Below are 22,643 nucleotides of genomic sequence, written 5' to 3' on the forward strand. Positions count from 1 at the left end.
CACCCGCCCCACCACCCGCCCCACCACGCCGCCACGCCGCGCCACGCCACGCCGGGCCGCGCCAGAACGCGGCGCGCGGCTCAGTGCCCGCCGCGGACCGATTTGCGGCGCTTATTTTTAGCCGGTGACGCGAGCCGGCGGTGCCGGCATTGGCTGTCCGTGACGTCAGGGTCGCCGTCGCGGCCGCGGATTGGCTGTGGGTTACCACACGGCCACCGCCGCACTGCCGCACGGCCACCGCGACATGCCCGCCCCGGGTACAGCACTGGTACAGAGGGACGGACCGTCGCAGCTTCCTGCAGACTCTAGCAGACGCCAAGCACGCCGAGAGCGTCCAGCGCGCCGAGCACGCCGTCAGCTGGGCGGCCGGGGACGAGGCAGGGGAGGCGCGGCGGCGCGGCGCGCGTCCTGCGCAGCCACGCGTCTCGCGTCTCGCCGCGTCGGCTGCTGTCTGTTCCCTGCCGCCTCGGCCGCCGCGACCACCCCGCCCCACCCTCCGCCCCTGGCCCGGAGAGGAGCGGGGAGAGGCCGCACAGGGGTGGGGGTGCGTGCGTGGGGGCCGTGCTCGGACCTGTCCGGACGGACCGCGTGGTAGAGACAGGACGAAAGCACTTCTCCACGTGCATGTGTGCGCATGTGTGGCTTAGGATCAGAATCCCGGGAACCAGCACTCGACCCTTGGATCTGGTCCTGATCAACTGATCAGGCGTTGGCCGGATGGCGGCGCGACTTTCAAGTGCCTCTAATCCGGCCCTAGAAACAGGCAAACACTTATCGCCTTGACGTCGGGACGTCCTGACGTCCGCCGTTGTTTCTGGCTCGCGGAAATCCAGGAAATCTGGGATATCAGGGATATCCAGGAAATCCGGAAAATCTGGGAAATCCGGGATGACGAGGTGGTGCTGCCAGGTTAGCCTTCATGCGTTTGACCGTGAGTGAGCGAGAAAAAGTTACTTAACGATTTCTCATTGCTTTACTGACGTTTCCGATTTTAAGCTATTTACACGCCGCACTTGATCGGATTTTAGAAGAAATTTCTAAGTGAGCATCTCTGCTTCAATTACTTTTACTCTCTTTTAAGGACAGTTAAAAGTCATGACAGTGCTGATATTTACGGGTTCGAGTGCGATCGATGTCCTTTGGCCGTTTGGGGGTTTTGGATGACCGTGCCGAGCCGTGCCGCCCGGACCCGCCGGGCCGTGCCGTGCGCGCGTGGCACCGCGCGGCGCAGTGCCGCTTGCGGTGCGTATCTACAAGGACGCGTTACCTCATCCCTGATAAAAACTCGAGCAGTTTGATAAAGAACCTGACAAACCCTGGACAAAGACAGTCTGCACACGACCCTGTCTGGCTCTCTAGGCGGAAAACGACATGTCATGATAGGTGACAATATCGCACCACCGAGGGGACGTGTGCATATCCCATCGACACTAAGATAGGGCTGGCGCCCAAAATTCTAATCTGCATTCCATCGCGGGCTTCTTCTTTTCCAATATTGCTGAACAAGGACATTCTGGATCCAAAATTTTCTTAGGATTCAATTTAAAAATTATTAACAAGCAAAATGCTCGTGCAACAAAAAATTTTCAAAAAAAAAAAAATAAATAAAAAAAAAAAACCAAGTTTTGAGTGTAAAAACCTGTTTCCCGCCTGCGACTTACTCCAGCGCGAAACATACGCGAACTTTCCGGATACACCTGAAACTGCGGCATTTTACTCACCTAGAAGTAAGCACTTAGGACCAAATTTGTTTGAAAATCTTGGCTTCAAATTTGCTTTATTGCGTCACCGGAAGAGTCAGTGTACTGTCGGGCCATTCTGGATGGTGACTAAATTTACGCATTACACAGCAGATTTTGTAGTGCGTGGGTTAATCTTGCCGGACCTCCCGTGTTTTTATCAAGTGTCTGTTCCGTTTTATCTTCACAACTGCAACGAAGCTACAGAGGTGTCATAAAGTAAAAAGGTAAACAGTAACATGTATGAATATCATAAACGTGGGATAGTCACATAAAATATTGAAATTTCTAACTGTTGATGTAAATGATTGGTTGCCCAACCTTAATTCTTTCTCGGTGGCCATCGCAAAAATGAATACACTAGCGGAGCGCTGATAACGCTTAGTCGCCGACAAAGTAGAAGTTGATGTTTCTCATATCGTTGTTTACACGGTGATTCGTTCACACTTTGTTGGCGTTTTATTTTCTTCTAATCGGCATCCACTTTCACCGGGACTGCGGGATACGACCAGAGATACGATGCTGTGGCACTGCCTCGAGCTCTACACGCTCCACTCGTATTCTGATAACGGCATCTCGCAAGACAATTCGGGAAAACGTATTGAGTCTACTCGGAATTCGGACAGTGAAAAAATTTAGTCGGATGAAATTATACGTTGATAACGTAAGAATTCTGGACCAACGAATAATGTGCGTGAATTTTCACCTGAATGAGCTAGACTCCCACTTGGTTGCCAGCAAGTTTCCTTCCCATGCTTCCGAATCGATTCGGCTGCTCCACGATTTCGTGAGTCCAAGCGGCCGCACTCAGTCCAGCACTCGAAGCATAAACACGGCGCTCTTTTAATTTATCTCCCATAATGACCTCTAAGCGAGTCGCCGCCGAGACGCGCCGCCGAGACGCGCCGCCAGCGTGCAGTCTGCAGACTGATTGCGAAGAAGCGCTTCGTCGCTCTGTCTCTTTTCCCTTGCCCAGCGCCCCATACGGCCCCATGCGTGCAAGAGAGACGGAGCGACGAAAGCACAGCCCGGAGTCGTCCCGGAGGACGCGGCCGCCAAGGCACACAACATTTTAACAACGTTTCATCCGCGCGTAGCTCGCCGAGCCTGACAGCTTGCCACGCCGTGCCGTGATGCAACAACGGACTGGTGGCGATCGGCGGGGACGTCGGCGGGGACTTCGACGGGGACGTCGGCGGCGGTGGGGGACGGTTCTATCATCGCGGACCCCCATTGGCCGGCGGGCCGGCGGGCTGCTGGCGTGCCCGGGCGGGCTGAGGGCGCGCGCCTGGCGTGCCGCCGCGTCGCCGCACAGGTGCAGCCGCGGAGACGCGGCTTGGCGTGGCGCGGTGGGGCGCGGCGGGGCGTCGCGGCGCCTCTCATTGGCCGGCGGGCTCGCGGCGCAGCCAATCCGACTCCAGCCTCGCGCGAGAGACGCGGCCGCCGCCGCGGGAAGGAGCGAGAAGGAGTCTGCTGGTGTCGCGGGCCGCGCCGCTGTTTGTTTGCCCTGTCTGTGGCCGGTTTACAGTGCGGAAGGACAAAAGGGCGGCGGGAACGTCGCCCTGCTTGTTGTTGTCCAGCACGGTCGGTGGGCGCGCTCCCGGCACGGTCGCGTTTATAGCAGGCAGTGTTCAGAGCTAGGCCACCGTGACTTCCGCTATCATGGTGTCCTGCGGCATGCAGGGCACTCTGCAGGGCAGTCTGCAGCGCAGGGCGGGGCCAGAGAGGACAGCCCGCGCCAGCCAAGCGCACAAAGAGGGGCGTCATCGACAGCGAGCGTTTGCAAACTCCAAACTCGCAAACCGACAACGACGACCACATGTGGCAGTCCGCGAGCCTGAAATTCTATTACGCGGACGGGGAGGAAATTTATCGAACATGTTGGGGCACAGCGGCGATTGGCGGGTTCGAGTTTGCTTTGAAAGTGCCCCGCTGGCCTCTCACACACACACATACACACACACATAGAGGACACCCCGCGGCTCCCTTCGCAAACACCGTCAAGGACTTACAGCAGGGGGTGTCCTCGCGCGGAGTGTGTGCGTGTAGCGTGTGCGTGTGTTCCTTCTAGAGAGAACGTGAGTGCGACACTCTATGACAAGTAGTGGAATGGAGTAGTATTCCAGTGGGTGGGGCTTTATGAGAAAACACACACTTGCGCGTGCGAAGGAAAGGATATTTTAACCTTTAAGTTGTTGCAAAGTGCCAGGGAGACCTTGACCTACGCACAAGCAAGCTCCGGCCGCGCCACGGCCGCGTTTCCACAACGAGATCTTTGGTTCCTGAAGAAGGCACGAAGAAGGAGGTCCACTAGAGTGAATTCGCGCTACGTACCTCGTAGCAGCATTTGTCCCTCTGCGCTTGCACGCAAGGTACAAAGCACTGAGTTTATATACCAACATTTTGATTTTTAAATTTGTTTTGTAAAACCATACAACAATTTTGTTTGTGTGGCCGACGGTCCACATGCCCTCTTGGAGTGCCCCAATGTTCGGCCTGCTTCCCGCACTCGGCGCTGTCGGCTCCCCGCCTGTGATTGGCCGCAAATCCGGGTCGCCAGTCCGTCACGCGCCTTCAGCCGACACATCCCGCGCACCGCCCCTGCCTCTCTCGCACTCAGGGGGCGAGAGAGGAAGATCGACGAAACCGCTGTGCGGAATCAGTCCGCAGTCGAGAGTCCTTCTTCTCACGAAGACCTCCATTACTATATGATTATCTTCGTCGTGACACGGTGTGAGGGGCGCGGCCGGAGGGAGAGAGGGTCCTGGCGGACGAGTAGCAGCGGCAAACGTCGGAAACGGCCGAAATAAGTTATTCAAATTTGATGCCGCGAGCTGACGTGCTGGGCCGGGCCGGGCCGGGCCGCCGGGGTCGGGGCACGGCCGAAATGCCGGCGACGGCAGCACGCTCGGCTCCAAGGCAGCAAGGCAGCACGGCACAGCCCAAGACATTGGCCCTAATGAATAGGGGGACAATGGCGGTGCCGGCGTGCCGCGGCGTGCCGGTGGTGCCCCCATCGGCTGGAGTACCAATTAGGCCCTTCCCCTCCCACGCACACACACACACACACACGTGCACCGACACGCCGCCTGTCCCCGCTGACACGAAGGACCCGCACGCCACACGCCACCACGTCGCCGAGATGATCAAACTCGATTTAACGTGCCGCGCGTTCGAATGTTCGAATCCGCCGTTTCCGAGGAAAGGCCCGGGGCCCGGGGCCTGGGGCTCGGGTGGTCCCTCGGCCCCCGCTTGGCGTGGCGGCCCCGGCCCCCTGGGGTCCCGAGTCCCTGCCGTGCCCGCGGTGTGCCATGCCCTGTGATCTGGGTGACAGGTGTGATGCGGCGCGCGCGCGTCCCAGACTCCCCAGACTGCGTGCCGCCAGTCCGCCGCCGCGCCACGCCGCCGGGTCGCCATGGTAACGGCGTGAGGGCGAAGTCGCGAGGCAGAAGGGCCGTCGGAATGCGCGAACAGCGCGCGTCGCGACGCGCCGCGACGCGCACGTGCGCACCTGCACGTAATGGGGCGGCAGAGCGCGTGCGCGGGCAAGTCATCCAAGGCAGCCGAGCACGTGCAAGGTGGCGACGCGAACGGCGACGGCAGGATCGGAATGCCAAAGGGTCGGAGGTTCCAAGGGTTGAAGGTTTGGAGGTCGGAATCTCAAAGGGTTGATGGGTCGAAGACTCGCAATGTCGATGGGTCGGCGTGGTCGGACTTGGAGGCTCAAAGCGTAGAAAGGGTCGACACTTTGGTCGAAGTTCAGGAAAAGTTTTGAGCTGGTTGAAGTCTACCAAGGGCCAAAAATTTAGACCAAGTGCCAAAGCTCAAAAAGGGTCGAAGTATGTTCGGGCTTCCAGAGTCCGGGTCGTTGGGTCGGAGGGCCGAACGGCAGCTCGGGGCCAGAATCCCGGGGCCCAGTCGGAGGGCCGTCACGTCAAGCTCCCAATGGTCCGGGGAGTCAAGAGGTCGAAGAGTGACGGCGGCGTTAATGTCACAGGAAGCAGTAGTCTGAGGGTGCCGCCGCGGCCGCCGCACGGCACACAGCGAGGCACACAGTGGCGCGGGGGTCAGCGCTAAAGGAGCAGAAGCAGAGCGGAGAAAGTCCGGGCGCGGCATCGACGAGGGCCGAGGGCGGAGGGCAGACCACCATAAAGTGAAGGGCAGGGACCGGCGGGCACCGCCGCGCACCGCATTCACCATTCATTCCGTTTTACTATTCATAAAACTCTCGGCGTCACCGCGGCCCGGCCACGCACGCCACGCACGCCACGCCACGCCCCCACTCATCGACGCATTCTTGTGCCCTGTGCGGAGGGAACTGTCACCGACCCGACGCGAGCAGTGCGCGACGCGGCTGGGGAAACCGAAGGCGCAAAAAACAACAACAAACAACAAACAACAAAGGCGTTAAAGCTCACGTGAAAGCGGATGTTTAATCCAATTCTCGAGGCATCGATTATCTAGGTATACGCGCGAAAAAGAAGTAAAAAGGAAGAAAAGACGAAAAAAGCGAAGATAATGCGAAAAAGATGTTAAAATAAGAATTAAAGAAGAAGTGAAAAGGATGTGGCTAAATGCGTTTGTTGTCCCTGACTAATGGCAGAAGAAGCTTCGGCCGGCGTCTCGTCGTCCCGGCAGTTCGGCGGTTCATCTGATTTACGAAATCGGCGCGGTAAAATCATAGAGCGGCGCAGTTTGTCAGAGGCGTGAAAAACACGCGCGCGAGGGCAAAACGAAATAATGGTCGGCAAAAGGCGACGAGGTGATTTAGTGGACGCGTTTTTATTTTGTGGGCAGCGCGAGGAGCGAAGAGTGTCGCCGTGTGAAGTGGTTCAGATTCATCTCGGAAACACGGCCTGGCCGGCTAACGGCCAGCGAGCCAGCCACTCCGCCGGGCCAGGTGCGCGAGCGGAGCGCGCGCCGCGTCTCCACAGAGGGGTTGTCCCCGACCGGTAATATACGATTATGAGACGAATGTTTTTCTTGTTTTAAATTGACATTGACTGTAAATTTCCCCCGACGTGCTCTTTGGCGAAGCTCGCTGGCTGCGCTAGCGCGGCCAGGCCGCTTCCATAAATCACATTAGTTTCACATTAATGTGCACGCCGCCTAACGAGTGGCGGGCCGGCCGAGGCTCGGAGTCCTCGCTCACATCGAAAATCGAAAATTAAAAATGGAAAATGGCAATGAGTCGGCAACGAATTTCTTTTGGAGAATAATTGTCCGTCGCCCTCTGCTCCACTTGTGAGGCGATTCGCATGGAAGCGAGTGGGACGCAGAGCAACGCTCCCAAGAACGGACCCTCGCTGGGCTGGCGTATTGGCGTCATGCTCGCGCGGCCGTCCGAGCGCCTGCGCAAGGCCGGGTAGGCCGCCAGGCACGACGCCCCGGCGCCGCACCGCGGAACTGGCCTACCTCGCAGGCGCTCCGCTCCGCACGGCGCACAAGCGCTTTGGAGGGACATCTTTGGCGAAAATTCCCGCGCACGCAACTTTGCAGTGAGGGTTGCCAACGCTAGACTGCCTACCAGGCATAATGTCTGGATTTGCTGCCGAGGAGATGCCCGGTAGGCGGGCTGGCTGGAAACCTTTTCGGCACGGGTGCGTATTCCCGGGAATTTTGTCCTACGAGTGTGGCGACGCTAGTGTGAGGGGCGCGCAGGCCACCGCTTACACAGTACCGACACACCGACACCTAGAGTGCGAAGTGTCGTTACGGACTCTGTTGACTTCGCCGTGCTGCGCCACGCTGCGCCGCGGGGCGCGAGGGCGCGAGGGCTTCTAGCACTCGACGCCGTGCAGATGGCGGCGCGGTTCTTTGAGGTGCGCGAGGCTGCGCGAGGCTGCGCGAGGCTGCGCGAGGCTGCGCGAGGGGGACAAGGGGAGGCTTCTAGCAGATTCGCACTTTCTCGCACACACGCTCGGCCAATGTGCTGGCGTGGGTGTGTGCGCTGGCGGTGCCGGCGGTGCCGGCGGTACTACTCGCGGGCAGGCAAGGCGCGGGTCGCGGCCTCCCAGACAGTCGGCCGCAAATATTTGTAGGCGGCACGGAGCACGGAGCACGGAGCGCGGAGCTCGCGACGCGGGGCTGCGTGGCCGCCGCCGGGGCCGCCGAGTCCGCAGCAGACTGACTCCGAGAGTCGTTCTCGTCGCTCTGTCTCCCTCGCACTCATGAGGCGTCCCGTGTCGGTGCGAGAGAGACGGCGCGACGAAGACGACTCTCGGGATCAGTCTGCGGCGCGGCTTTACAGGTTTGCAGCTGGACTCGGCCTGACCGCGCGGCCCGCGGCCGGTGCATCAGGGCAGGCCTTAATGGCTTGCTGCTGCTGGTGCTGGCTGGTGCTGCGGCGGCCGGCGCTTGTACCGGTGTACCAGTAGCCGCGCGGACGGTGTTCGTGGCGCTGCAGCGCCGCCAGCCTCCAACGTGCAATCGAAACAAATCACTGATTCGACACGAGAGGGGGAAGGGAAGTCCACCCGCGACTGCCGGGCACCGCGCAGCACCGCGCAGCACGGCGCGTCGACACAGCCCCAACAACAACAAGCGTGGGGCACGACGACGGCAACAACAGCAGGGGCCGCCCTCGTGGGCCATAAGGGACTCGCTTCAACAGATTGACTGCCACTTCGGCCCGGCCCGCCCCTTTCCCACGACCGGCTAGGCTACTCGAAGCAGTCGACGCCAGCGGAAACTTCCCGCGTAAAACGTAATTTATACGTTTTATTTGACGTGTCCAGTAATGGGTAATCTAAGTGGAACTTGCACCTGGCGGCCAGCCCGGGGGGAGGTGTTTGATGCCGGGTTTGCTGTGGTGCTTTGCTGCGGCAGGGCAGTGTAGGGCCACTCGCCCCGCGCACTTCGGCGGCCCCCGCGACCTGAGCCTGGCTCGGCCCGGTCCCGGCGGGGCTGGGCAAACGTTGTGCTCCTGGAAGGCCTGTTTGCGCCCGGGCCGCGTAAGGCGTACTGCGTACTGCGTACTGCGTCCTCGCAACACAACACCCGCACTCTTTGAAGCCGCGATGGCACCTGCTGCTTGTTGACCCCTCCCTTCCCTTTTCCAACCACTGTACGCCGAAAAAGGGATAGAAAAACACATTTCGTCATTCTCGCGCCGCGGCACCGCGTCGGCCGGCAGCTTTCCCTGTTTCCCGTGCACACTGCAACGTAAAGTCGTGAAGTCGAAGTAATCGTGGTTCTTTTGACTTAATCTCAGTTACGAATAGGTAGGGGTTGGGCGGCGACGACCTCGGCGACGGCCTTGGCGGCGAGGACGAGGAGGAAGGACACCACCAGCAGAGGCAGGGAAGGACGGAGGACCGCGCCGAACGCGAGCGTGGTGTGCACCTGTCGGCGCCTGCCCCGTCCGCGGCCGCGCGGCCACACGACCACGCCGTCGTACTACGTTTATGTCCCGGGCGGCCTCCCCGACGGCCGGCGCGGTGGGTGACCTGGCGGCAAGCGACTCCGAATGGATCGTTTCGTCGCTGTCTCTGTCGCACTCGCGGGACGGCCCGTAGAGAGAGACGGAGCGATGAAGCCTGATGCGCCAGCAGTGCCGTGGATGCGCCGATGTACCAACCCCGTGTGCGCCACGCGCCTCGCCGCGCCAAGGACCGGCAGGCAGAGTGCTCGGCGAGACTGAAATTGAGGCGCGTGCTTAAAAATCCCCCCCTCCACCTCCCCGCCGAGCGATAGTAGCGCCTGCACTGCTAAGTGCAGCGAAAATGCCAGCCGGCTTATCGCACTCCAGGGTGGGCGAGTTCTGCGCTGCGCCATATGAGAAGTTGTCCGCTCGTTTTATTTTATTTATTTCCACTACTTTTTCATCCGCGCTGCTGCCACTGCTGGCCTCCATGTAGCCTCTGCGCGGGGAAGTACCTGTCCCAGCGTCCCAGCAGCGTGTGTGTGTGAGAGTGTGAGTGGATCGGGTGTCACAGGCGTGGGCCCATGGCCTATGGCCCATACCGGTGGCTGCTCCACTGGCCCCCCGCAGCTCGCACGCCCCTGGAGCGAGACTATACTTTGTGCAGCTAATTGGCATGCTGCGTCCAGGCAAGGTCCAGGAGACCAGAGCGGCCAGCCCGGCGGCGCGGCGCCGCGGCCTGTACTTTGAAAACAAGTCTATTAGACCGAAACACCCGTATATTCATAGGGGAAAATGCCGCTTCTATTCGGACGGTCTTTTTATTTTGGGAGTGCATACCGGCCTGATGCACTTATCAGATTCGAGCTGCCCGCCCCGCCCCGCCCGGTGCGTCGCCGTGTCGCGATCCATTACCGTCCTCCCTACCGGCCGGCAGCGCGGGTCCCGCGTGGTCCCGCGTCCCGCCGAACCAGTCCACTAGAAAAATGTCCAATCATTATCATTTGGGCGGACGGGACCCCCGGGGACCCCCAGGGAGCCGCTCCGGTCGGGAATTTGTCAGAATCGATGTGGATCGCTTGGCCTGGCCGCCTAGCGAGGCGAGCTAAATACCGGCCCGCGCCTTCCACTGGGCCTTGGGCATTTGGAGCGCCGCGGCGCCGACGACGACGTGCGACGCCGACTGCCGAGGAATCCTGGAGGATGCGGCACGCGGCGGCAGCGCGCTGCTTCCGGAACGGCGCCTCGTCGCGCTCCGTCTCTCTCGCACTCGTGCCGCGGGGGTGCGAGAGAGACGTTCCGGAATCAGCCTGCCGCAGGAATTCCTGGGAAGCCGACAATGAGACGTAAGGCACGCCGTCGGCGAACAATGAAGAGGCCGCTCCGAGTCTGTTCGTCTTGTACACCGGCTATGTTTAGCTCCTGCAGGATTAGCGAGCCTGGAGCCTGGAGTCTGGAGCCTGGAGGACAGCAGCTAAAGAAAGCGGGTGGCACTCCTCTCCTCGGCTTGGCGGGGCTTGGCGGCGGGGCTTGGCGGGTCACAGAGTCACACGCGCGACGTCGCGCTGGCTGGCTTTGCCGTGGTGACGCACGCGGCGATGCGGCCGTGCCGATAGGGCGATAGGTTCGTCCTGGAGGCTGATGCCGAAGAGAGTCGCTCTCTCCCTCGCACCCCTGCGGGCCTACGGGACGGCCCGTGAGTGCGAGAGAGGCAGACTGCTGCAGACACGCGGTGCTGGCCAACACCCGCGTTAATAAGTCCGTCGACACGGTGCGACCTGCGCTGCGCTGCACGGCCTGTCCGGCCGGCCCATTCCCAGACGAGGCTCCCGGGTCGGCCCTCTCTCTCGCACGCCCCCGGGACGCCCCGTGAGTGCGAGAGAGAGGGCGGGAGGGCAGCGTAAATTACCGCGCGACCGGCTAATTTGAGGAGGGCTGGAACTGTGGAGCGCGTCGAGGACTCCGAAGGACGCGACACTACCAAACAGCCTCGACTCCGGTCCGGTCCGGGAGGACCCTGCCGAGCCATTCCGAACGACCGCTTCGCCGCTCTGTCTCGCTCGCACCACTGCGGTGCGCCCCGTGAGTGCGAGAGAGACAGAGCGACGAGCGATCCTTACAGTCTACCGGAGGACGGGACACCGTTTTCCACTCGCGCCTCCGCGCCGACCCGACAGACCTCCGCATCCCCATTCATTGGTCGATTCCAATTCCCCGTCGTCGTCGTCGTCGACGCCTTGTCCGCTTTTATAACGTGTCCGATGCTCCGCATTTCGGCCGTTGCACAAGGGAGCTGTCGAGAGGGCGCTGGCGCGCTGCGAGTTGCGAGAATCGCCTCGAATGGCGTGGAGGAGAGGAAGTCGTTTCGGAATGGAAAGCTCCTGCAGGTTAGGATAGGAGGACGTAGGGCAGGGCAGGGCAGGGTCACAGCAACAACAACACTTCGACGACGACGACTCAATCGGAGGGTCATTGTTGCAGGTTGCAGGCGCCGTTCACGACACTGGTCACTCGCAGTGGGGCAGCACGCCTCTCTCGCACCCTACCCTGCCCTGCGGGACCGCCCGGGACCCTGTCTTCGAGAAAGACAGCACGACGAAAGCACTGCTCAGAATCCGCCATTCCGCGCACGGTGTTTCGCCGCTCTGCCTCTCTCGCTCCCCTGCCGGCCGTCCCCTGAGTGCGAGAGAGACAGAGCGCCTGATTGGCGAGCGGGTGGGCCGCGGAAACGCGGCTGACCGCGCGGCTAGGCCGGCTAGGCCGGCTAGGCCAGCGGTTCCCAACCTGGGGGTCGCGACCCCAAATGGGGTCGCGAAAAAATTTCGAGGGGTCGCGGTGAGGTGGTTGGGGTCGCCTGGGGTCGCGGCTGTTTCCCGGCTGGCAGAATTGTTCAAAACGGTCGAAAATGCCTTTGAAAACTCGTGTTTTAGGCCGACTTTAAGCAGCAACTGCGTCTGATCCGAGGCGGGCATTTTGCTCCCTCAACGGGCAATTGTTCTTTGGACCTTCCTTTAGCATGCCCCTGTTACGGAATGCGATTATCAGTCTTAGTTTGGGAGCAGTATTGTCTCAAAGTTGGCCAAAACGCTCAGAAATGTCTATGAAAAATCGTGTTTTGGGCCGATTTTAAGCAGCCACTGCGTCTGATCCGAGGCGGGCATTTTGCTCCCTCAACGGGCAATTGTTCTTTGGACCTTCCTTTAGCATGCCTCTGTTACGGAATGCGATTATCGGCCTTAGTTTGGGAGCAGTATTGTCTCAAAGTGGATCAAAATGGCATTCAAAGGCATTTTTTACTGTTTTCATCAACTTTGAGACAATACTGCTCCCAAACTAAGGCCGATAATCGCACTCCGTAACAAAGGCATGTTAAAGGAAGGTCGAAAGACCAAATGCCCGTTGAGGGAGGACGAAATACCGCCTCGGATCAGACGCAAAGGCTGCTTAAAATCAGCCCAAAACACGATTTTTCAAAGACATTTGTGACCGTTTTGATCAACTTTGTGGCAATACTGCTCCCAAACTATGGCAGATAATCACACTCCGTAACAAAGGCATGCTAAAGGAAGGTCCAAATACCAAATGCCCGTTGAGGGAGGACGAAATACCGCCTCGGATCCGACGCAGTGGCTGCTTAAAGTCGGCCCAAAACACGATTTTTAAAAGACATTTGTGGCCGTTTTGATCAACTTTGCGGCAATACTGCTCCCAAACTAAGGTGGATTATCGCACTTTGTATCAAAGGCATGCTAAAGGAGGGGTCGCGTGGGGTCGCGAAATTTTTCCTGGGGGTCGCGGAAATTTTTTGTTACAAATTTGGGGTCGCGAACCGAAAAAGGTTGGGAACCGCTGGGCTAGGCGCACTCGCTCCCACCGCAGCGGCGCGGTACGGCACGGCCACCGCACCGCCGCACCGCCGCATCAGATGGTATCTGCAGGCGGAAGGGAAGCCGAAGGCAGGCAGAGGCAGTGGCTAGCCTAGCCGAGGCGCAGCACACTCATTTCCAAGAGGCGCTCTCTGTCTCCGTCGCACTCGCAGGGCGCCTCGTTGGGGTGCGAGAGAGACGGAGCGACGAAGCGGCGCTTCGCAACCGCTCGGCTGCCTAGCCTAGGCAGCCTAGGCGGTCCAACATGCCGATACATTCATGGCTCAGGGACACTACCAGCCATTGTCTGACCGCGGCCGGGAATCTCTCCTCCTCCCTCTCCTCCTCCCTCTCCTCCTCCTCCTCCTCCTCCCTCTCCTCCTCCTCCCCCTCCTCCTCCTCCTTCCTCATTGACTCGCCCGTCAAGGATTGACCCCGCTTTACGGGCCGGGCCGCGGCGGGCCATCTACGGTCCAACTTGGAGAAGTGACGATGCAGCCCGGCTGGCAGGCAGGCCGGCCGGACTTCACAGTGTACTAATAATGGCCGACAGCATGGAGCGCGAACGCCGCGAACGCCGCGAACGGGCTGCAGCCTATAGCTCGAAACAATCCAACAATCGGCCCGTTTTGCGGCGAAGCGGAGGGAGGGAGGGAGGACGACGTCTTTCTGAAGTATCGGAAAAGCTGCTGTTTTTGTTGACGTTGTTGTTGACGTCCTTGTTGTTGTTGTCGACGACGTCGTCGCCGTCGTTACTGTGCGTCGTCGTCGAGGATGATCCTGGCCCCCGTGCCGCCGCGCCGCCACGCCCACCTGTCTGCCGGTGTCCAAACACGCGTTTGTGACCCTCGATAACTATCGGGTGACCCGCGGGAACCCGCTCTCTTCGTGAGGGAATGCCGCGCCGCGGCGCGGGCCTGGTGGCCTGCTGGCTTGGCGGCGTGGCGGCTTGGTGGCCGTGGGGGTGTGGCCCCGCCGAGCAGCGCGCGGCGCGCGGCAGGACGGGGGTCACAATACACCTCGTTACAGCACGCGGCACACACAGGAACTGCTTTCACACACACATGCGCACATGCACACGTACGCACTCACTCACACAAGCATGCATACGCGGTCTTTCCGAGGGGAAAAGTTAGCTGGTTCGAATGAGCGAGGTATACAACGAAAATCGCCGCCACCTCCTGCTCCTGGGTGGCCGGCCGGCCCACTGCAAGTCCGCCGCCGCCGCCTCCGCCACGTCGACGTCCACGTCGACGCGCAAACGCTTCATATCTTGGCCTTTTTATTCGCCATCGCGTCGGCCTCACCGCGTACGTTCGTCCCGCGCGCCGCGCCGCCGCTACACGTCGAACACGCAGTGGAAGACGTTCCCGCGCAAAGCGGCGAAACGGCGCGCAGCCTTTACGGCGGCGAGTGTAGGCGCAGCAAGGAACTGCCAACGCGGTGGTGCACTTTCTGCCGGCGCTTGACGCGGCGCTACAGCGAGGGACGGTACTCGGTCTGAACTTCAGTCCACTGGCGGCTGCGGCCCGACCCTTATGTCGCCCGGTGAACCTCATCCAACCTAACCTAACCTAACCTAACCTCATCCAACCTAACCTAACCTTCTCATTTGCATGTCGTTGCTGCGCCTGACTCGGCGCAAACACGTCGGCACGGCTCTGGGTCGCGGCGGGCTGATTCCGAGAAGCGCCATTTGTCTCTCTCGCGCCCTTGCGCCGCGCTCCGTGGGTGCGAGAGAGTCAGAGCGACGAAAGCGGTGTTGCCTGCAGGAACGCGGCTACCGAACGAGCGGCCGCCGCGGCGATTTGACAGATTGCCTTGTGGAGTGCGCACGGTGCGCACTGCGCGCTCCGAGTGCAAAAGGGGGGGGGGCGTACGCAAACTGGCGGCGCGGTGGCGCGAGGATCGCTTCTGGCTTGATGAAGCGCGCCGTCCGGGCCGTATCACGCTATCCGTCTTTTGGCGGGAAAGTGCAGGGACGCAGTCGGGGGACGTGTCACTCTCGCTCTCTCTCGCGCCCCCGCGGGACGACCCGTGAGTGCGACAGAGACGCCATCTTTTGGAATGGCTCGTTAGTAGTGCAACGCGGCCTCAGCACTGCTGCTGCCTGCCGCTGCCTGCTCGTCAGCGGCGCGGCGGCTGGACGTTCGAACGTTTTATTTGCAAATGAGCGCTAGGCCTTTTGCATTTCCCCGCTCGTCCAGTCGGGGCGGCACGGCACGGCACGGCACGGCGCGGCGGCACGGCGCTCCAAGGACGCCGCAACAAGTGGCGCTGCGGCGCGGGGTATCGCCGATCGGTCACGGTGCCGCCCGCCGCGCCGCACGCCGCACGCCCTGGGCAAGGGCGCGGGGTATCGACGACGTTCCACGAACCGCCGGCCGCGCCGCAAGTCGTCGCGCTTGGAAAGTGAGCCGCGAGTTGAAGGTGAGCCCGAGGCGAGCTCTCGAAAATTAATTTTCGCGGCGCGAGATGGGTCGTGAGACGTCCGCCGCGCAGAGCGACTCCGAAGGCTCGTCTCGTCGCGCTGTCTCTGTCGCACTCCCGGGGCGTGCCCGGCGGGCCGTGGCGGTGCGAGAGAGACGGGACGATCCCCGAGTCCGGCGTGGCGTGGCTGAAGCAATACGGTGGGGCCAGCGAAGGCAGCCAAGTGGAGTAGGACCGCGTTATTGGAGTCCATCGCTCACCGGCCGGCCCCTTCGGCCGATGCCGAGGGCAGTGCTGCCATCGGCCAGGCCGACGGCTGCCCATGGCTGCCCGCAGTATGACCAAACGCACAGCACGCCTCGCGCCGAACGTGAACGCGTCCTCACGGCCCCGGCCAAGGCCATCCCAGGCCCGGCCGGCCGGCCGGCCTCGGCCAACGCGATCAATCATTTTCCACGAAAACGCCGCGGCAGCCCGGCTAGGAGCCTGCTGGTGCCGTCCGCAGTCCGCAGTTCGTGAGAACGACCCGTTTGCTCATCGGGTTAGAGGTTAGCGGAGCACCTTCGCGATCAAGCCCGTCAAAGCCCTCGCGGTGAACCGAGCCGAGCTCCGGAGCGGCTTGTCGCTTTGTCGCGCTGCTCTGCTGCCTTTCTCCTGTCCGCCTCGCCCAGCTCGCCGAGGAGAGCGCCTGGGAGGTAGGCACCGCGTGGACTGGCGCGCACGGCCTGGCTGCCTACCCCCGACTTCGCAGGCGCTAGGCCGCTCTTCAGCGGGTCGTCGCTCTGTCTCTCTCGCACCCATACGGGACCCCTATGAGTGCGAGAGGGACAGAGCGACGAAAACGACTCTCGGAATGAGTCCGCCGAGGCCAGGCCGAGGCCGTGAGGCGAAGCAGGCACCGCCTCGTCTCATCTGCCCTCGGCGGTGACCCTTCGGCCCTGGAGCCTTGCCGCGCCTTGCCCAGCCTTGCCTGGTATCGGCCTGGCCGACATGAATTGAAACAGATATACGACCACAGGACATCCATCAGGGGGAGGCCTTCACGACGGCGACCTTCGCGACCGCCGCGGGAAGACCTGGAGACCTAAAGGAGACGCACGACGCCGCGGGCCTGGGAGTCTGGAACGGAGCGGCGAATCTGGAGAACATGAAGGACCTCGAGGGCGACCCCGACACAGGCAGAGGCAGCGAAGGACGCCGGAAGCGGCGGAAGACAGGCGCGCGTCTTTCTGCGAGTGAACCGTCCGGCAAATACTAAACCGCGCACTCAATGTCGTCCTCAATGATTGGCTGCTGCCTAGCTGCCCCGCGCATCGCCACGGCACGGCACGGCACGGCGCGGTGCGTCTCATTGACTGGGACATGTTGAGGCAATCCCCTGTGAGGCTGCACTTTTACTGGTACGACGGTACACACGGGGCAGACAGACACACTGTCGGCCAGACAGAGGTCGAGGAGACCGAGTGAAGGGGAGAGAAAGGGACGGGAAATGCAGAGTGTGGCGCGGAGCCCAGCGGAGCGCACTGGAAAAGGTTGAAAAGACGCCGCCTTGCATGCGTCTGCCTTTTCCAGTCGTGTCAAGCAACAACAGCAAAGAATCTAAAAGTCTGGAGTATCTTGGTATCTGAGCACCTTCATGTCAAACCCCCTGCAGCAACTCCACAGCCATCGAAAAGAGTTTCCCATCCCCGAAAAGTAACATGTTACTCATGTGAGAGGGGCGTCTGCGACAAAATGGCCGAAATAAATAATGATGGCTGAAATATGCCCGCAGGGGCGAGAGAGACAGTGACGGCCGATCCTTCCGAATGAACCGCACGGCAGGGCAAGGCCGGCAGGGCATGGCTGGCAGGGCATGGCCGGCATGGCCATGACGAACCCCCAATGCGAAAGCACACTGCGGGGGCGGGGGCCGGGGCGGCCGGGCCGGCCCGGCTACGCGTTTCCGACGAGGCCAAAACAAACTTAGGCGTGCCGCAGCCCCTGCGGGGCCCCGGGGGCCGGGGGCAGAAGGCCGGGCCGGCGGGCACGGGGCGGCCGCATGATGGCAAATTTTGCATTTAGCGGAGAGCCCCGGAGCGCCTGCGCCCACGAAAGGGACCTCTTTGGACCGGCCCTGGTGGCGCGGGGGGGGACGCGGGACCCCCCCGGGGGGTGCCGCGGGCGCGGCCCGCGGCGGTAATTTTGGTTGCCCTAAGGAGCGGAGAGCCGGGGGTGCGGCAGGGCCTGGCGACGAAACCCCAAGACGTTTTGTTCCAAGTCGGGTGGTTGGCAGGGGGGGTGGCGAGGCGAGGCGAGGCGAGGCTCTTTAGCCGCGCCACTACGAGTGCGGTGCCGCGGTGCGCAGACGGGAGCGAGAGGCGAGGCGAAGGGAAGGCCCCTCGCCGTCAAGGAGTCAAGGATGCAGCACGGCGGCCGCCCCCGCAGGCCCTCGGCGGAACACCTGGCACCGAGGCACTGCTCGATTCCCAGAGCCGGGCGTGAGGGCCACTGCGCTCGCAGTGCGGCGAGGGTTGACAAGAAAAAAGTGGCGGCCGCGCCCCGCCAGTCCCGCCAGTCCCGCCGTGACTCAGCCGGGTCAGCAGAGGCAGCGAGAGGCGAGGCGAGGGGCAGGCACGGCGCGCAGCTCGCGGCTGTGGTGGGTCAGTGCGGACAATTATCGAGGCACGTGGAAAGGAGGAAGCACGACGCGGCCGCCCTCGCCGCGCCCTCGCCTGGAATAGCCTGGCAGGTAGGCACCGCGCGATTCCCGTACGCAGACGAGCGCCGCCTGGCGGCCTACCCGCCGCTCGGCAGGCTGAGGGCCTCTTGCCCAACAACGCCAACAACAAGCTGCTGCCCTGGCCCGCGCCCCCGCGCCCTCTCCCATCCTTCAAGGAGAAAGTCCTCGTCCGATTGTTGCTCGCGCCGCTGTTGCCCTGCAGGCCGACTCCGAACAGCGCCCCGCCACTGCCTCTCTCGCGCTGATGCAGGATGCTGCACCAGTGCGAGAGAGACCGAGCGGCGACACCGACGAGCGGAAACAGAGAATCGGACGGCTGGGCCAGCCGGAGGGCCCGCCTGACGTACCTGACGTACTGCGTAGGGGCGAAACCTGGGCAAGCACCGCCATGTTTCACTGCGGCTGTCCGTCGCCGTGGCGGGGCGGAAGGGGGGGGGGCGTCGCGGGGGTGCGGCTCAATTTGCAATAAATAACGGCGCTAAACGCCTGCCGGCCTGGCGGCGAGCGACGGCCAGGCAAGGCGCGCTTGCTTCGCTTGCTTGGCCAACGCCTCGGGGATGCCGCCGCGCCGGCTCCGTGACAGGCGGCTGCAGGCAGCGGAACCGAGCGCCAGAAAACAAATATTGTAATTATGCAAAGAATTGATTTTCACACCTGACAACCGGCACAGCATGCCTCCCCGGGGAAGCGCGTTGGAGTCAGGGTTACGCCCGCCCCGGGCACTCCAGCCAAGCTCCAGCCGATCGCCTGCCTGGATGGTGATGTGCAGGACGGTGCAGGCAGGGGTGGGCGAGGGGGTGGGTTTAAAGGAAGGGGATCTATGTTTCTTCCCCACTTCGAGGGAGGCCCCACTTTGCGCCCCCGCCTTTTTCGTGAGGCCGGCTCTGGTTCCGCCCTTGGCGCGGGAGACACCCGCTCTGCTGGTGTCTGGATGCTGGAATCATGGAATCCCATTCCGCGGAAAGCACTGGACGGGACGATTCGCCGTGTCGATTTGATTGCTAATTACCACCTGACTAATCGCGGATCGTGCGAGTGGAGGTGTCGCGTCGCGCTCCAGGCAGGAGGCAGCATAGCTTGGAGCCAGCTCTGAGATCACCGCTCAGCCGGACCTGGCCTGGCTTGGCTCGCCGCGCCGTGGCGGTCGGGTCGGCACCTGACCCCACGCTGCCCCCGCGTCGGGCAGTCCGCACTAGTCCGCACACCCGCACCGCACCGCCCCGGTCCTGGACACGTCACCTCACGTCACGGACCTGCCTTCCATGACGTCGCCTTGGCTACGCGTTACGCTGCACGCGGAGATGACGACCCTCGTCAACGACGCCATCGAGTGAATCACACTTACCATGTCATCGTTTTTTCGTTGAGGCGATCCCCGTTTTGGCGCGCGCTGTACAGGTGTGTGTATAGATAGGTGCGAGAGAGACAGAGCGACGAAACCAGTACAGTGCTCTGAGGCGCGGCACTGCGAGTCGACAGAGAATTTCCTCTCGGGAAAAGGTCTCAACTAGACCCCTCGTTCAGTATTTCAGCCTTCAGCTCGGCTGGCAAGCTCTGGCAGCAGGTTGCCTTCTGCTGCCAACTTGCAGATCCATCGTTTGGTGGAAGAAAGCGGATTAGGCCTCCAAGATTGGTGCAAAAATGTCATCTTTGTATGAAATTTATTGTTCACTAAAATACTACACAAATAGTGCACTAGTAAAGAAATAATGCCCCAAGGAGAAGAGGAATGTTTACCTTTAAAAAATATTGATATAAAAAGAAATACTGTACATGGCAGTTAAGTGTGATACCTTGACAGTTTACAATTGTTAACCACAATGATGACACAAGAGATTCTAAAAACATGGAAACTTTAAATTGACAGCATCAAATTTTACTAATAAATTAAAAAAAAAAACAATCAATAGTAAGAATGGAGTCCTGCATCACATCTGTTCAGTTTTGTCCAAAGCAGGCTGGACTTCATTCTTATAAAAATAAGTAGAGCATAGACAGAGCAAAATTTTTACAAATACAGAAATTCTAAAATCATCATAACATTCAAAAACTCTTGCTTTCTCAGACGTTGTCAAAACATCGTTGAAAGCCATCAGTAATAAAAACAAGCAAATAATGTACATCATACAAAATATATAAAATGACATGATATTCATGAAACATGGTATTTCAGATTTTAAAAGATTACAGCTAGGCTAGAATTATAAAATATGTAATACTTTGATACAAAAAAAAATAAAGCTAATAAAGTGGACGGATAAGTAAGATGACCTCAGGCAGTCTGGTGAATGTTAGTCTTAAATTATCTTTTCATTTTAAAGAAATGGTCACTTGACTTTGTGCAATATCTACTGTAAAGCACAGTCGACAAACTTGACAAAAGTTCTAAAACTTACAACTAAAGAGATTATGAAGTGTTTAAGTCTACTTCCAAGGTCCCTCAAAACAAAAAAAGGGGGAAAATGAAGGGAAATCTTACAAGTTAGTCAGATTCAACAATAAATTATTCAAAAATTTAAGTCACATCTTTAAAAACAGTTCAAAAATGGAAATGGACGGAATGATAGATAACAGTGGACATAGTAATAATTTTTCTAGCTTCAATACAAGTTGGAGTGAAAACAATACATGGTAGAGATTTACTTTTCACACCTACAAAAATACAAATCAAGTCATTTACTGAATAGGTGATGTGGAAATAGTTCCATGAGGAGTTGTTGGTCTTGATCCAGCAAGAGAGTTAGCAGTAGATGCATTGAGTGAAGCCATGGTACCCATCTAGAATGGTAAAGTGATATGTAGCCAACATATTGAACAAACTGAGGATGGAGGTACGTCAAAAATAAACTGTAACTTACCCTCAAATGAGCATAATCCTCAATCTTGGAAAGATTTCGTAGTTCCAAATAAAGTGAGTAGTTCAGAACCCAACCATACACATTTATAATTGAAAATAAGGACCAGAGGAGGCACATGGTGATGTTGTAACCAAATATGAGATCATTTACAATGGATGCAAACAAGAAAGCAAACAGGCGGAAAACGGTGAAGACAGCAAAGGCATACAGCCATGGTACCATTTTGTGCTCATGTTCCTGAAACACAAAAAGATTAGTCAAATAAATATTCAGTTAATGGAAGAAGTGTGTCAAAAAGTTACCTAAATGAATTTACCAACCTTCCTTAAGGAGGAGATGAGAATACAGCTAGTTACAAGAGTAACCAGTCCCAAGATGAGAGAAAAGAGGGCAAATGCTATCAACGTGTTACGAACTGCAACAAAAGGTAAAATATGTGGTGGTGAAGCGAACCCTTAATGGCCAGTCTTTATATTTTCAATAATGCAAAAATATATCTAGCTTACCATGCTTATTACCAACATAAACAAATTGGTAGCTTATGACATAGTAACCATAGTGATTTGTTCCAGGCTCTGCCATGGCAAGGCAATATATATCAAACAGAGAAGTTATTATGGTGAAAATACTCAGTAGCTGTAAATTAGAATTCAGTTCATTGGTTAACAGCAGAACAAGAAAATGGGTAAGTGCAAAGTTTAACTTGAGGTTTCTTACCAGTGAATAAAAGGCGATCAAAAGACAACCTCTTTGGATGTCCAAAATAATAGCATCCTGCAGAATTGGTTTCTCGTACCAGGGTACTTTCAATGACTTTATTGAACGTGCCGATTTGAGTCCAGCTGACGATCGACTGGTCACATGAGTCATATGAGAGTATACTGATGGAGTCCCCATACTAGGGTTCTTCGATTGACTGTAATGCATTGTGGAAAAACCTGAAACAGAGCGGGTGAGAAACTGTGAGATAAAGGGTAAGATTGCTGAGAGAAAGCAACAAATGGGTGTGATATAAAAACAACCCATTTGAAGAGTGTTCGATCTAAACAGAACTAAAGTGTAAGAAACTTTCGGCAGTTATTTTTGGAGCTCTGAAAGGGCGAAGAGAGGGACTGAGTAATAAAATACAACAAATTGGCGAAAATAAGAAATCAAAATAAAGGTTATTTTATGTGAGACGCCCTATTGGGAGGGGACGTGTTAAACCAGTATCGGGGTGGTTCAACAGGTGAAATGAAAATGACCGAATTCTTCAAAGTATGTAAAGTGAAGCCTAAAGATATTTACCTTAATTGTTGCCCTATTAGTTACAAAATATCGGTTGTTGTTGTGTTTTTTGAAGTGACAACAAATACCAACGCAGAGGCGTGGTCTTTCGACATTCTTTTGTCTGTTGCCAACCTACGGAACAAGTTAAGGCAGACATAAATTTTAATTTGGGATATTTTGATGTTTTTTATCTAGTTTGAGGACATTAGCATGAATTAAAAATTTTAAATATTGCGTTTGCGTTGCAGCATAAAGACACTCTGTTGTAAGTCCGCGAAATCCTAATTGTCTCTTTTTAGTGTTGGTAACAGTCAGTGGCTGAGAAAAAGGACGCGGGGCATTTCAAACGTCACTTTAAGTAACTTTGCGCACTGCCAGCTCTGCTTCTTATTCTGG

At 58.3% G+C, this 22,643-nt stretch overlaps 1 protein-coding gene across 1 annotated transcript; it reads right to left on the bottom strand.

Moving 5' to 3' along the window:
• Nucleotides 1-19,764: 19,764 nt before the first annotated feature.
• On the bottom strand, nucleotides 19,765-22,416 carry LOC117649173. The gene is made up of 6 exons (XM_034391664.1): nucleotides 22,266-22,416; nucleotides 21,696-21,916; nucleotides 21,485-21,614; nucleotides 21,299-21,393; nucleotides 20,979-21,215; nucleotides 19,765-20,898 (listed from the first exon to the last, which is right to left on the bottom strand). The coding sequence occupies exons 2-6, from the start codon at nucleotides 21,903-21,905 to the stop codon at nucleotides 20,797-20,799; spliced, it is 774 nt and encodes a 257-aa protein (XP_034247555.1). The 5' UTR covers nucleotides 21,906-21,916; nucleotides 22,266-22,416; the 3' UTR covers nucleotides 19,765-20,796.
• Nucleotides 22,417-22,643: the final 227 nt, after the last annotated feature.

Source organism: Thrips palmi, unplaced genomic scaffold (genome assembly GCF_012932325.1).
Source record: "Thrips palmi isolate BJ-2018 unplaced genomic scaffold, TpBJ-2018v1 HiC_scaffold_4, whole genome shotgun sequence".
Taxonomy (NCBI): Eukaryota; Metazoa; Arthropoda; class Insecta; order Thysanoptera; family Thripidae; genus Thrips; species Thrips palmi.